The sequence below is a fragment of the Coregonus lavaretus genome (genome assembly GCF_964263955.1).
Source record: "Coregonus lavaretus genome assembly, chromosome: 37".
Lineage (NCBI taxonomy): Eukaryota > Metazoa > Chordata > Actinopteri > Salmoniformes > Salmonidae > Coregonus > Coregonus lavaretus.
The window spans coordinates 21,402,462-21,417,178 of record NC_140024.1 but is presented as its reverse complement, the minus strand read 5'-3'; the positions used below and the strand labels follow the sequence as shown (position 1 = coordinate 21,417,178).

The window sequence follows — 14,717 nt, the reverse complement described above, 5'->3', positions numbered from 1 at the left end:
TGTAGTTTATCAGTCCTCAGTTCTTTATCAGTTGGTTGTACAGGGCAACAACACCCTGACTCTGACTCCTATCAACCTGCCTCATTAGATCAATAAGCTGAGGGTAAGACATATGCTGCATCTGAAATGGAACCCTACCCTATATAGTGTACTACTTAGGGTATCATTCTGAACACAGACATAGTCTACAACTATTTCCAGTCAAAACCATCAGTTAGAATTTCCTGTCCTGCACTGAGGGAATCTAACAGTTAAGGGGGAGGAGTGTGTGAGCCTGCAGAGGGGTCAAAATCCTTTGACAACAAGGGGACGGGTTTGGATAAAAAGTAACGGAGCACAAAAAGAGTTGAGGGGCATTGGTGGATTTGCTCTGAATTTCCGTCAAGGAAGTCAAAAGTAGACTTTTTTAAAGATTATCGAAGGTTTCAGAGATCTTAATAACATCCAACAGTTATGGCAGGTAAAACAAATATAATTGGATTGCATGGTTAGTAAAAACAAGACAATCTGGACTTTGATTTGCATGTTTTCTTTAAAAACAAACCCTATCTCATACCAGAACATTTGCATGTGAACAGCAATCTACTCAATATGTTGTTCCCAAAGAACATTTAATTTGGTCAATTAGGTTGTATTGCAGTAGGTTCAGCAGTCTATTGCTAGACAGTTTACTCAAATGCTCTTTTCAGATGAAGAGGCCGTGCCCGGCGCTGAGGGTCCCCTTGTCGCAGTGACGTTTCAGAGGAATCCTCACCAAAAACGGAAGTACCTGGAGTCTCAACCCAAGGCATTGGGGGTAAATCATCCTGAGCATATAAAAGAAGTGTAGTCTGGCAATCCAATCAAATGTCACTATAATATATTATAATCTATGAAATGTTATTTATTATAATCTGTAGTTCATTTTATTTCACCCCTCTCTCCTACCCTCCTCAGGTGACTCAGATTGCCCTCAGTGTGTTCCATATCAGTTCTGTCATTGTCATTCTCACCAACGGCATGAGCATGTTGGTTCTGGACTTACCACAAATCTTTGGATCAGTGTTTGTGAGTGCCCACCATACAAGTTCCCCCTGTACTCACTTGACTGACGTTAAATGACAAGCAAATGAAAGAGTTGAGTGTTGAGACTGTGAGGTTGATGTGAATCTTACTGTTGTACTCTCTGCAGGTGATCATAGCTGGGAGTTTGGCCATAGCTGCACAGAATCTCCATCTTCGCACTGTAAGTTATGCAATTATAGGCGAACAAGTTCTTTGAGAAAACAAGTGATATTTACTGTACCAGTGACATCTCCTCTCCTCTCCTCTCCTCTCCTCTCCTCTCCTCTCCTCTCCTCTCCTCTCCTCTCCTCTCCTCTCCTCTCCTCTCCTCTCCTCTCCTCTCCTCTCCTCTCCTTTCCTCTCCTCTCCTCTCCTCTCCTCTCCTCTCCTCTCCTCTCCTCTCCTCTCCTCTCCTCTCCTCTCCTCTCCTCTTGTCTCAGCTGAAGGTCTGTCTGGGGATGCAGGTAGTTGCCTGTGTAGCATCAGTGTTCAACTTGATATTCTCTGTGTCAAACATGGAAGGACACAATTATGGCTGCTGGGAATACGGTCTAGGCAACCGCACTGATTACTACAAAACTTGCCTTTCATTTACTGTGAGTATTTACAGACACTACGTCAGTATGTGTTGGATATAATTCAACGTAAATGCAACTGGGATGCTCACATTGGATGTTAAAGTGGGCTGAGTTTAAGAATATCCTATCAAATGTTACATGCAAATATTACTTAATAAATGTGTAAATAGGCAAATATGACATGCAGTTGGAAAAAACATGAAACAAAGTACACATTGCTCCAATTCTTGTCAACAGAATTCTGCTGCACATTACTTTGCTGAGATGGTCCTGATACAAACTGCTCTCATCGCTATCTCTGTCACGCTGGCTGCCTACTGCTGCAAGGTGGTCAACTGCTGCTCCCGGGGACCACGAATGGTGAGTCAGTGTAGAAATGGAGCCTCTAGAATCAGAAACGGACTGGCCATAGGTCAGTTTTGGCAAACACCAGACGGATCCATTGGCCAGTGGGCCAGTCACGGATCCATTGGCCAGTGGGCCAGTCTAAATTGGGGATTTATTGCAGAATTATCATGAATTGGATTATGATGGGAATGACAAGGGAAAGGAAATGGTCCAGTGAGTTAGAAATGCCCACGCCAATTTCTGGTCCCATGCAGGACATCCTGCCTAGAACAGACATCACCTTGAAAAGCAAAGTTTGGTTGGAGGCCTACCAATACTATGCCTGTGGTGTGTCTAGAATGGGCTGAGTGGCCTGTTCACATCACTCAAATATTGTATTTGTCCAGATACCAAACAGAACATCTGCATTATCATCAGAAATGGAATGTTGTTATAACATGACGGTTATATCCTCTTAATTGAGTGTGTGAGTTCTCTCTTCTAGCCGGTGATCACAGTCCAAGTCCCTCCTGCTCAGCAATGAGGGGCGATACCATGTGAGGACCAACCAAGACAAGAGATCCAACCCCTTAACCAACCAGCAAAAAACATGTCTTATACTTCCGTCAACAAAAATATTTTAGGCCTATATGCCTACACATACACTGAGTGTACAAAACATTAAGAACACTGTGCTTCCCACAGTTATGTCAAGATGGCTGGATGTCCTTTGGATGGTGGACCGTTCTTGATATACACAGGAAACTGTTAAGTGTGAAAAACCCAGCAGCGCTGCAGTTCTTGACACAAACCGGTGCACCTAACAACTACTACCATATCCCCGTTCAGAGGCACTTAAATATTTTGTCTTGCCCACTCACCCTCTGAACGGCACACATACACAATCCATGTCTCAATAGTCTCAAGGCTTAAAAATCCTTCTTCAACCTGTCTCCTCCCCTTCATCTACACTGATTTAAGTGGATTTAACAAGTGACATCAATAAGGGGTCAATACTTTCAACTGGATTCACCTAGTCAGTATATGTCATGGAACGAGCAGTTCATAATGTTTTGTGCATTCAGTGTAAGTCACGCTGATGGATTTAATTTTGTAATTAAAAACTGTTTGGCATGATGTAGCCTAATGTGAGTTACATTTTATTAGGGGTCCTAGCAGGTGCAGGAACCATATTGTTTTGTTAGTGTTCTTATTATATTTCCTGGGTCTTCCTCATTTTGGTCAATATCTCCACAACCGATTGATAAAAATATGTACAAAATATATATAAAATAGTAACAAATGGCAGGTTGGAGAACCCCTACATTTTGATCTAGGGAGGGTTTATTAATGGCTTACAACTCACCAATAAATAGGTTTACAACCGGCCAAGCGGCTATGTGGGTTAAAGCATGGTGCTGGCAACACCAGGAGGTTGGAGTTGATTCCCACATGGGCCACATACTGAATGTAAGTATCACTGGTGATTGTAATATAAGTCGCTTTAGATAAAAGCATCTACCAATGACCATATCATTATCATATGATATCACAATGTAAAGAACACAATTCAATATCATTACCAATATTTCAATGTGCATGAAAAGTGATAAAGTAGTGGCTGGAACATTAACAGAAGTTAATCTATTGTTTCTCTTCAATGACAGCGCATTCATAACGCGTCTCAAAGTAGGACTATAATTATCCTAACCTGCTACTTTAATTCTCCAAACTGCTACTATACAGCCAGTGATTTTTGTGCTTCACACCAGAGTAAAATAGTCTCAGCGCAATGATCTAAGAGCTGGGGTGTGCAAAACCTTGCATTCTGTCACACATCCTAAACAATTTGCTGTCTAGAAAATCTATTAAAATGCATAACCTTGTCAAACGAAACATAAAAACAACAATGTAAAAGGATTGATGGAACAATGGTGGACATGCTATTGTTATATTAGCTTTTATTTGTTCCAATCAAAGAGCAAATTAGGTAAATTAGTAAGACTTGACTTCCTGGTTTTCTGAGGCTTGTCTGAAACTTTGCTCTGCCGGTGTGTCTACAGCTGTAGAGGAAATTACAGTACCTTCATTTGATGTCTCCTCTCAGAGAAATAATGTGTTGGTTGGAATCATGGAGTGTAGGAAAATAAACCTAGGGCACCAGTTGACTGTAGTTTATCAGTCCTCAGTTCTTTATCAGTTGGTTGTACAGGGCAACAACACCCTGACTCTGACTCCGATCAACCTGCCTCATTAGATGAATAAGCTGACGGTAAGACATATGCTGCATCTGAAATGGAACCCTACCCTATATAGTGTACTACTTAGGGTGTCATTCTGAACACAGTCATAGTCTACAACAATTTGCCAGTCAAAACCATCAGTTAGAATTTCCTGTCCTGCACTGAGGAAATCTAACAGTTAAGGGGGAGGAGTGTGTGAGCCTGCAGAGGGGTCAAATTCCTCTGACAACAAGGGGGCGGGATTGGATAAAAAATAACGGGGCACAAAAAGAGTTGAGGGGCGTTGGTGGTTTTGCTCAGAATATCCGTCAAAGGAAGTCTAAAGCAGACTATTTTTAAGATTATCGAAGATTTCAGAGATCTTAATAGCATCCAATAGTTATGGCAGGTAAAACAAATATAATTTAATTGCATGGTTAGTAAAAACAAGATAATCTGGACTCTCATCTGCATGTTTGCTTTAAAAACAAACGCAAACTCATACCAGAACACTTGCATGTGAACAGCAATCTGCGCAATATGCTGTTCCCAAATAACATTTTAATCTATTCAGTCAGTTGGGTTGTATTGCAGTAGGTTTAGCAGTCTATTGCTAGACAGTTTACTCAAATGCTCTTTTCAGATGAAGAGGCCATGCCCGGCGTAGAGGGTCCCCTTGTCGCAGTGACGTTTCAGAAGAATCCTCACCAAAAACAGAAGTACCTGGAGTCTGAACCGAAAGCATTGGGGGTAAATCATCCTGAGCAAATAAAAGTGTAGTCTGGCAATCCATTTAAATGTCACTATAATGTATTATAATCTATGAAATATTATTTAATGTTATTTAATCTGTAGCTCATTTTACTTTACCTCTCTCTCTCTTCTCCTCCTCAGGTGACTCAGATTGCCCTCAGTGTGTTCAATATCAGTTCTGTCATTGTCATTTTCAACAACAGCATGAGCATGTTTGTTGAAGACTTATCCCAAATCATTGGATCAGTGTTTGTGAGTGACCATCATACATGTGCCCCCTGTACTCACTTGACTGATGTTAAATTACAAGAAAATGAAAGAGTTGAGTGTTTAGAGGTTAACATGACTTTTACTGTTGTACTCTCTACAGGTGATCATAGCTGGGAGTTTGGCCATAGCTGCACAACATATCCATCTTCCCACTGTAAGTTATGCAATTTGTAGGCGTACAAGTTCTTTGAGAAAACAAGTGATATATACTGTACCAGTGGCATCTCCTCTTCTCTGCTCTCCTCTCCTCCTTCTGTCTCAGCTGAAGGCCTGTCTGGGGATGCAGGTAGTTGCCTGTGTAGCATCAGTGTTCAACTTGATATCTCTGTGTCAAACATGGCTGGACACAAATATGGTTATGGCTGCTGGAAATACATTGAAATCAACAGCACTGATCATGACAATACTTGCTATTCATTCAAAGTGAGTATGTACAGACAGTATGTCAGTATGTGTTGGATATAATTCAATGTAAATGGATGTGGAGAAAGGGGATGTTCAAACTGGGATACTCACATTAGATGTTAAAGTGGGCTGAGTTTAAGAATATCCTATCAAATGTTTCATGCAAATATTACTTATCAAATGTGTAAAGAGGCAAATACGTCATACAATAGGAAAAAACATGAAACAAAGTACACATTGCTCCAATTCTTGTCAACAGGATTCTACTGCACATTACTTTGCTGAGTTGGTCCTGATACATACTGCTCTCATCGCTATCTCTGTCACGCTGGCTGCCTACTGCTGCAAGGTGGTCAACTGCTGCTCCCCGGGACCACGAATGGTGAGTCAGTGTAGAAATGGAGCCTCTAGAATCAGAAATGGACTGGCCATAGGTCAGTACTGGCAAATGCCAGACAGATCCATTGGCCTGTGGGCCAGTCTAAATTTTGGTTTTATCGTTGAATTATCATGATTTGGCTTATGATAGGAACGACAAGGGAAAGAAAATGGTCCAGTGAGTTGTAAATGCACATGCCGATTTCTGGTCCCATGCAGTCCATGACTTCCTAGAACAGACAACACCTTGAAATGCAAAGTTTGATTGGAGGCCTACCAATACTATGCCTGTGGTGTGTCTAGAATGGGCTGAGTGGCGTGTTCTCATCATTCAAATATTGTATTTGTCCAGATACCAAACAGAACATCTGCATTATCATCAGAAATGGAATGTTGTTATAACATGACGGTTATAACCTCTTAATTGAGTGTGTGAGTTCTCTCTTCTAGCCGGTGATCACAGTCCAAGTCCCTCCTGCTCAGCAATGAGGAGCGATACCATGTGAGGACCAACCAAGACAAGAGATCCAACCCCCTAACCAACCAGCAAAAACATTTCTTATACATCGACTAAAATATTGTAGGCCTACATGCCTACACATACACTGAGTGTACAAAACACCTAAAATTGAGTTGCACCCATTAGGTGTCCTAGCAGGTGCAGGAACCATATTGTTTTGTTAGTGTTCTAATTATATTTCCTGGGTCTTCCTCCTTTTGGTCAATATCTCCACAACCAATTGGTAAAAAGTTGTAAAAAAAATTTAAAAAAATAAAAATAAATGTCAGGTTGGAAGAACCCTTATATTATGATATATGGACGGTTTCTAAATGGCTTACTATTCACCAATAAAGAATATACATAGGTTTACTACTGGCTCGTCGGCTATGTGGGTTAGAGCATGGTGCTGTCAACACCAGGGGGTTGGAGTGATTCCCACATGTGCCACATACTGAATGTAAGTATCACTGGCAATTGTAATTTGAGTCACTTTAGATAAAAGTTACTACCAATGACCATATCATTATCATGTAGTATCACAGTGGAAAGAACCCAATTCAATATCATTCCCATTATTTCAATGTGCATGAACAATGACAAAGTAGTGGCTGGAACATGAAAGTTATTCTATTGTTTCTATTCTGTGAGCAACTAGCTCTCACTGTCTCACGTCAGAATTTGACGTTCATCCATATTCCTCAAACATCACTTTTTTGACGTTGTTGCAAACCTCAAATTTCAAAGTGTTTAATGTTAAGTTTAGTCATTAAATCCAAAATCTTAAGGTTATGCATTAACTCAGAATGGTTAAGGTAAGGTTTAAGGATTGGGATAGGCTTAAAACAAAACAAAAAACATTACATTGCTTGATTTGAACTTGCAACCTATGGAATCAGAGTCAGATGCTTACGCCCATCCCCTAGCAAAACAGAAGCCTACTTGAATGTAACAGCGCTCACTGTTGCCCCTAGTGGCCGGTTTCCAAGTCACCTCCTGACGTCCTTAGACAGAGATGGACGTCGAATACTGACTCGTATAACAGGTGACCTGGCTGCAGTGAGATCACAACATTATCAATGGGCCCACATTCATGAAGCGACTCAGAGTAGGACTAATGATGTAGGATCAATTGAGCCTTTTATCCTAATGAATATCAGATTACATGGACAGTGGGAACCTGATCCTAGATCAGCTCTCCCACTGAGACGCTTTATGAATAATGGCCCAGAGGTTCAATTTGTTTTACAATGCCACACCTTTGTGGATAACGCAGCACTAGATATCAATTTGTAGATGGTAGATTTGGAGTAATGGATAACTATAATGTTATGAGCAAGGGATAGAGGTAAGAGGCAGAGGGGCAAGGGTACAGCTACAAGTTTTATCCAAAGCCTAAAGAGTTCAATTAAATCATAGAACTGAATAAACTGACACAATATGACTATTATTATATGATTGAGAGCTCGATTCAATTTGATTTACGCTAGCCGACACCCGCATAGCTGGTGTTTTCACGCTGTCGGAAGTGGAACAGGGTTAGACCTGTCAAATCCACAAGCGGCTCCCGGTGTGGTGACACTGATGGTTTCTCGGAACTGATGGCTTCTACGGATGTGGCTAGAGTACAGCATTTTAGCTAAGCCTAACCCTTTTCCAAACCTTAACCTAATTCTCCTAAACTGCTACTTTAATTCTTCTAACTTCTACTTTACAGCCAGTGATTTTTGTGCTTCACACCAGAGTAACATAGCCCCAGCTCAATGATCTAAGAGCTGGGGTGTGCAAAACCTTGCATGCTTTCTGTCACACATCCTAAACAATTTGCTGCCTAGAAAATGTATGGTAATGCATAACCTGGTCAAATGAAACATAAAAACAACAAGGTAATAGGATTGATGGGACAATGGTGGACATGTTATTGTTGATGATATTAGCTTTTATTTGTTCCAATTAAAGAGGTTGATGGGTAAGTCTTGACTTCCTGGTTTTCTGAGACTTTGCTCTGCCGGTGTGTCTACAGCCGTAGATGAAATTACAGTACCTTCATTTAATGTCTCCTCTCAGAGAAATAATGTGTTGGTGGATGATCATGGAGTTGACTGTAGTTTACCAGTCCTCTGTTTTTCATGAGTTGGTTCTACAGAACAACAACAACCTGACTCTGACTCCTATCAACCTGCCTCATTAGATGGATAAGCTGAGGGTAAGACATATGATGCGTCTGAAATGGCACCCTTTTCCCTATATAGTGTACTACTTAGGGTATCATTCTGAACACAGTCATAGTCTACAACAAGTTTCTAGTTACAGTTAAGGGGGAGGAGTGTGTGAGCCTGCAGATGGGTCAAATTCCTCTGACAACAAGGGGGCGGGATTTGATAAAAAATAACAGGGCACACAAAGAGTTTAGGGGCGTTGATGGTTTTGCTCAGAATTTCCATCAAGGAAGTCAAAAGTTGACTATTTTAAAGAGTATCAAAGATTTTAGAGATCTTAATAACATCCAACAGTTACGGCAGGTAAAACAAATATCATTTAATTGCATGGTTAGCAAAAATAAAATTATCTGGACTCTCATCTGCATGTTTGCATTGAAAATAAATTGAAAACAAACCCAACTTTGAATAGCCTACTCTCTCATTTTCAGCAGGGATGAAGCCAAAGTTCTCAATCTCTGCAGTTCTTGACACAAACCGGTGCGCCTGGCACCTACTACCATATCCCGTTCAAAGGTACTTAAATCTTTTGTCTTGCCCACTCACCCTCTGAACGGCACACATACACAATCCATGTCTCAATCGTCTCAAGGCTTAAAAATCCTTCTTGAACCTGTCTCCTCCCCTTCATCTACACTGATTTAAGTGGATTTAACAAGTGACCTCAATAAGGGATCAATGCTTTCAACTGGATTCACCTGGTCAGTATATGTCATGGAACGAACAGTTCATAATGTTTTGTGCACTCAGTGTAAGTCACGCTGATGGATTTATTTTTGTAATTAAAAACTGTTTGACATGATGTAGCCTAATGTGAGTTACATTTTATTAGGGGTCCTAGCAGGTGCAGGAACCATATTGTTTTGTTAGTGTTCTAATTATATTTCCTGGGTCTTCCTCCTTTTGGTCAATATCTCCACAACCGTTTGATAAAAATATGTACAAAATATATATAAAATAGTAACAAATGGCAGGTTGGAGAACCCCTACATTTTGATCTAGGGAGGGTTTATTAATGGCTTACAACTCACCAATAAATAGGTTTACAACCGGCCAAGCGGCTATGTGGGTTAAAGCATGGTGCTGGCAACACCAGGAGGTTGGAGTTGATTCCCACATGGGCCACATACTGAATGTAAGTATCACTGGCAATTGTAATATAAGTCGCTTTAGATAAAAGCATCTACCAATGACCATATCATTATCATATGATATCACAATGTAAAGAACACAATTCAATATCATTACCAATATTTCAATGTGCATGAAAAGTGATAAAGTAGTGGCTGGAACATTAACAGAAGTTAATCTATTGTTTCTCTTCAATGACAGCGCATTCATAACGCGTCTCAAAGTAGGACTAATGATCTAGAGTCAGTTTTGCATTTTAGATCATAATTAATATAAGATTACATGGACAGGGGGGACCAGATCCTAGATCAGCTCTCCCACTCTGAGACACTTTATGAATACGGGCCAAGAGGTTCAATTTGTATTACAGTGCTGCTCCTTTGTGGCTAATGCAGCACTGGAAATCGATTTTTAGATGGTAGATTTGGAGTAATGGTAAATGGATAACGATAGTGTTATGAGCAATGTTCAGAGGTAAGAGATACAGGGGCAAGAGTACAGCTACAAAGCCTTATGCAAAGCCTAAAGAGATTAATGAAATCCAAGAGCTGAATAAACAGACACAATATTATAGTGATTATATGATTGAGGACTCGATTCAATCAGATTCGGCTAGCCAACACCCGCATAGCTGGTGTTTTGATGGTGTCGGAGGTGGAACCGCTTTAGACCTGTCAAATCCACAAGAGGCTCCCGGTGTGGTGACACTGATGGTTTCTTTGAACTGATGGCTTCTGCGGTTGTGGCTAGAGTATACAGAATTTTAGCTAAGCCTAACCCTTTTCCCAACCTTAACCTAATTCTCCTAACGTGCTACTTCAATTTTCCTAACCTTCTACTTTAATTATCCTAACATGCTACTTTAAATATCCTAAAATGCTACTTTAATTCTCCAAACTGCTACTATACAGCCAGTGATTTTTGTGCTTCACACCAGAGTAAAATAGTCTCAGCGCAATGATCTAAGAGCTGGGGTGTGCAAAACCTTGCATTCTGTCACAGATCCTAAACAATTTGCTGTCTAGAAAATGTATTTAAATGCATAACCTTGTCAAACGAAACATAAAAACAACAATGTAAAAGGATTGATGGAACAATGGTGGACATGCTATTGTTGTTTTAGCTTTTATTTGTTCCAATCAAAGAGCAAATTAGGTAAATGAGTAAGACTTGACTTCCTGGTTTTCTGAAGCTTGTCTGGAACTTTGCTCTGCCGGTGTGTCTACAGCTGTAGAGGAAATTACAGTACCTTCATTTGATGTCTCCTCTCAGAGAAATAATGTGTTGGTTGATGATCATGGAGTGTAGGAAAATAAACCTAGGGCACCAGTTGACTGTAGTTTATCAGTCCTCAGTTCTTTATCAGTTGGTTGTACAGGGCAACAACACCCTGACTCTGACTCCGATCAACCTGCCTCATTAGATGAATAAGCTGACGGTAAGACATATGCTGCATCTGAAATGGAACCCTACCCTATATAGTGTACTACTTAGGGTGTCATTCTGAACACAGACATAGTCTACAACAATTTTCCAGTCAAAACCATCAGTTAGAATTTCCTGTCCGGCACTGAGGAAATCTAACAGTTAAGGGGGAGGAGTGTGTGAGCCTGCAGAGGGGTCAAATTCCTCTGACAACAAGGGGGCGGGATTGGATAAAAAATAACGGGGCACAAAAAGAGTTGAGGGGCGTTGGTGGTTTTGCTCAGAATTTCCGTCAAAGGAAGACTAAAGCAGACTTTTTTCAAGATTATCGAAGATTTCAGAGATCTTAATAGCATCCAACAGTTATGGCAGGTAAAACAAATATAATTTAATTGCATGGTTAGTAAAAACAAGATAATCTGGACTCTGATCTGCATGTTTGCTTTAAAAACAAACGCAATCTCATACCAGAACATTTGCATGTGAACAGCAATCTGCGCAATATGCTGTTCCCAAAGAACATTTCAATCTTTTCAGTCAATTGGGTTGTATTGCAGTAGGTTCAGCAGTCTATTGCTAGACAGTTTACTCAAATGCTCTTATCAGATGAAGAGGCCATGCCCAGCGTAGAGGATCCCCTTGTCGCAGTCACACTTCAGAGGACTCCTCACCAAAAACAGAAGTACCTGGAGTCTGAACCGAAAGCAGACTATTTTAAAGATTATCGAAGATTTCAGAGATCTTAATAGCATCCAACAGTTATGGCAGGTAAAACTAATATTGAAATGCATGGTTAGCAAAAATAAGACAATCTGGACTCTCATCTGCATGTTTGCATTGAAATCAAATGGAAAACAAACCCAACTTTGAATAGCCTACTCTCTCATTTTCAGCAGGGATGAAGCCAAAGTTCTCAATCTCATACCAGAACATTTGCATGCATTTGAAAAATCTGTTTTTGCAAAAAGCTTCAATGTCCTGTTGTTTAATCTTGCGCAATATGCTGTTCCGAGAGAACACTTCAATCTATTCGGTCAATTGGGTTGTATTGCAGTAGGTTTAGCAGTCTATTGCTAGACAGTTTACTCAAATGCTCTTTTCAGATGAAGAGGCCATGCCCGGCGTAGAGGGTCCCCTTGTCGCAGTGACGTTTCAGAAGAATCCTCACCAAAAACAGAAGTACCTGGAGTCTGAACCGAAAGCATTGGGGGTAAATCATCCTGAGCAAATAAATTAAGTGTAGTCTGGCAGTCTGTAGCTCATTTTACTTCACCTCTCTCTTCTCCTCCTCAGGTGACTCAGATTGCCCTCAGTGTGTTCAATATCAGTTCTGTCATTGTCATTTTCAACAACAGCATGAGCATGTTTGTTGAAGAATTACCACAAATCATTGGATCAGTGTTCGTGTGTGCCCACCATACAAGTTCTTCCTCTACTCCTTTGATTGATGTTAAATGACAAGCAAATTAAAGAGTTGAGTGTTCAGACTGTGAGGTTGATGTGACTCTTACTGTTGTACTCTCTACAGGTGATCATAGCTGGGAGTTTGGCCATAACTGCACAGAATCTCCATCTTCCCACTGTAAGTTATGCAATTTGTAGGCGAACAAGTTATTTGAGAAAACAAGTGATATGTACTGTACCAGTGGCATCTCCTCTTCTCTGCTCTCCTCTCCTCCCTCTTGTCTCAGCTGAAGGCCTGTCTGGGGATGCAGGTCGTTGCCTGTGTAGCATCAGTGTCCAACTTGATCTTCTCTGTGTCATACATGGGAGGACACAATTATGACTGCTGGGAATACAATGACGTCAACCACACTGGTCACTACAAAACTTGCCTTTCAGTCACTGTGAGTATGTACAGACAGTATGTCAGTAGGTGTTGGAAATATTTCAATGTAAATGCATATGGAGGAAGGGGGATGTTCAAACTGAGATGATAATATTGGATGTTAAAGTGAGCTGAGAATGTCCTATCAAATGTTATATGCAAATATTACTTGTAAAATGTGTAATGAGGCAAATATGTCATACAAAAGGGGAAAAAAACATGAACCAAAGTACACATTGCTCCAATTCTTGTCAACAGGATTCTACTGCACATTACCTTGCTGAGTTGGTCCTGATACATACTGCTCTCATCGCTATCTCTGTCACGCTGGCTGCCTATTGCTGCAAGGTGGTCAACTGCTGCTCCCCGGGACCACGAATGGTGAGTCAGTGTAGAAATGGAGCCTCTAGAATCAGAAATGGACTGGCCATAGGTCAGTTTTGGCAAACACCAGACGATCCATTGGCCAGTGGGCCAGTCACGGATCCATTGGCCAGTGGGCCAGTCTAAATTGGGGATTTATTGCAGAATTATCATGAATTGGATTATGATGGGAATGACAAGGGAAAGGAAATGGTCCAGTGAGTTAGAAATGCCCACGCCAATTTCTGGTCCCATGCAGGACATCCTGCCTAGAACAGACATCACCTTGAAATGCAAAGTTTGGTTGGAGGCCTACCAATACTATGCCTGTGGTGTGTCAAGAATGGGCTGAGTGGCCTGTTCACATCACTCAAATATTGTATTTGTCCAGATACCAAACAGAACATCTGCATTATCATCAGAAATGGAATGTTGTTATAACATGACGGTTATAACCTCTTAATTGAGTGTGTGAGTTCTCTCTTCTAGCCGGTGATCACAGTCCAAGTCCCTCCTGCTCAGCAATGAGGGGCGATACCATGTGAGGACCAACCAAGACAAGAGATCCAACCCCTTAACCAACCAGCAAAAAACATGTCTTATACTTCCGTCAACAAAAATATTTTAGGCCTATATGCCTACACATACACTGAGTGTACAAAACATTAAGAACACTGTGCTTCCCACAGTTATGTCAAGATGGCTGGATGTCCTTTGGATGGTGGACCGTTCTTGATATACACGGGAAACTGTTAAGTGTGAAAAACCCAGCAGCGCTGCAGTTCTTGACACAAACCGGTGCACCTAACAACTACTACCATACCCCCGTTCAGAGGCACTTAAATATTTTGTCTTGCCCACTCACCCTCTGAACGGCACACATACACAATCCATGTCTCAATAGTCTCAAGGCTTAAAAATCCTTCTTCAACCTGTCTCCTCCCCTTCATCTACACTGATTTAAGTGGATTTAACAAGTGACATCAATAAGGGGTCAATGCTTTCAACTGGATTCACCTAGTCAGTATATGTCATGGAACGAGCAGTTCATAATGTTTTGTGCATTCAGTGTAAGTCACGCTGATGGATTTAATTTTGTAATTAAAAACTGTTTGACATGATGTAGCCTAATGTGAGTTACATTTTATTAGGGGTCCTAGCAGGTGCAGGAACCATATTGTTTTGTTAGTGTTCTTATTGTATTTCCTGGGTCTTCCTTATTTTTGGTCAATTTCTCCACAACCGATTGTTATAAGTCGCTTTAGATAAAAGCAT

At 40.8% G+C, this 14,717-nt stretch overlaps 2 protein-coding genes and 1 pseudogene across 6 annotated transcripts; all 3 read left to right on the top strand.

Annotated features, from left to right (window-relative positions):
• The first annotated feature begins 306 nt into the window (after positions 1–306).
• On the top strand, positions 307–3,086 carry LOC311111848 (membrane-spanning 4-domains subfamily A member 4A-like). Its single transcript, XM_084154750.1, has 7 exons — positions 307–460; positions 690–796; positions 937–1,047; positions 1,172–1,225; positions 1,485–1,640; positions 1,860–1,982; positions 2,455–3,086. The coding sequence occupies exons 1-7, from the start codon at positions 454–456 to the stop codon at positions 2,491–2,493; spliced, it is 597 nt and encodes a 198-aa protein (XP_084010876.1). The 5' UTR covers positions 307–453; the 3' UTR covers positions 2,494–3,086.
• Positions 3,087–4,450: 1,364 nt separating this feature from the next.
• LOC311111847 (membrane-spanning 4-domains subfamily A member 4A-like) lies at positions 4,451–6,848 on the top strand (annotated as a pseudogene). Its single transcript, XR_014615922.1, has 7 exons — positions 4,451–4,580; positions 4,815–4,921; positions 5,066–5,176; positions 5,295–5,348; positions 5,457–5,617; positions 5,859–5,981; positions 6,428–6,848. The product of XR_014615922.1 is annotated as a membrane-spanning 4-domains subfamily A member 4A-like (transcript).
• Positions 6,849–8,926: 2,078 nt separating this feature from the next.
• Positions 8,927–14,563, top strand: LOC311111665 (membrane-spanning 4-domains subfamily A member 4A-like). 4 transcript variants are annotated; one of them, XM_084154454.1, is made up of 8 exons: positions 8,927–8,998; positions 9,127–9,211; positions 12,355–12,461; positions 12,545–12,655; positions 12,780–12,833; positions 12,943–13,098; positions 13,338–13,460; positions 13,932–14,563. In XM_084154454.1, the coding sequence occupies exons 3-8, from the start codon at positions 12,366–12,368 to the stop codon at positions 13,968–13,970; spliced, it is 579 nt and encodes a 192-aa protein (XP_084010580.1). In that variant the 5' UTR covers positions 8,927–8,998; positions 9,127–9,211; positions 12,355–12,365; the 3' UTR covers positions 13,971–14,563. The 4 variants fall into 4 exon arrangements, with proteins under 4 accessions (XP_084010580.1, XP_084010579.1, XP_084010577.1 ...); XM_084154453.1 differs by having other exon boundaries at positions 8,928–8,998; positions 9,127–9,396; XM_084154451.1 differs by lacking the exons at positions 8,927–8,998; positions 9,127–9,211 and adding exons at positions 11,485–11,623; positions 11,858–12,019.
• The last annotated feature ends 154 nt before the right edge of the window (positions 14,564–14,717 follow it).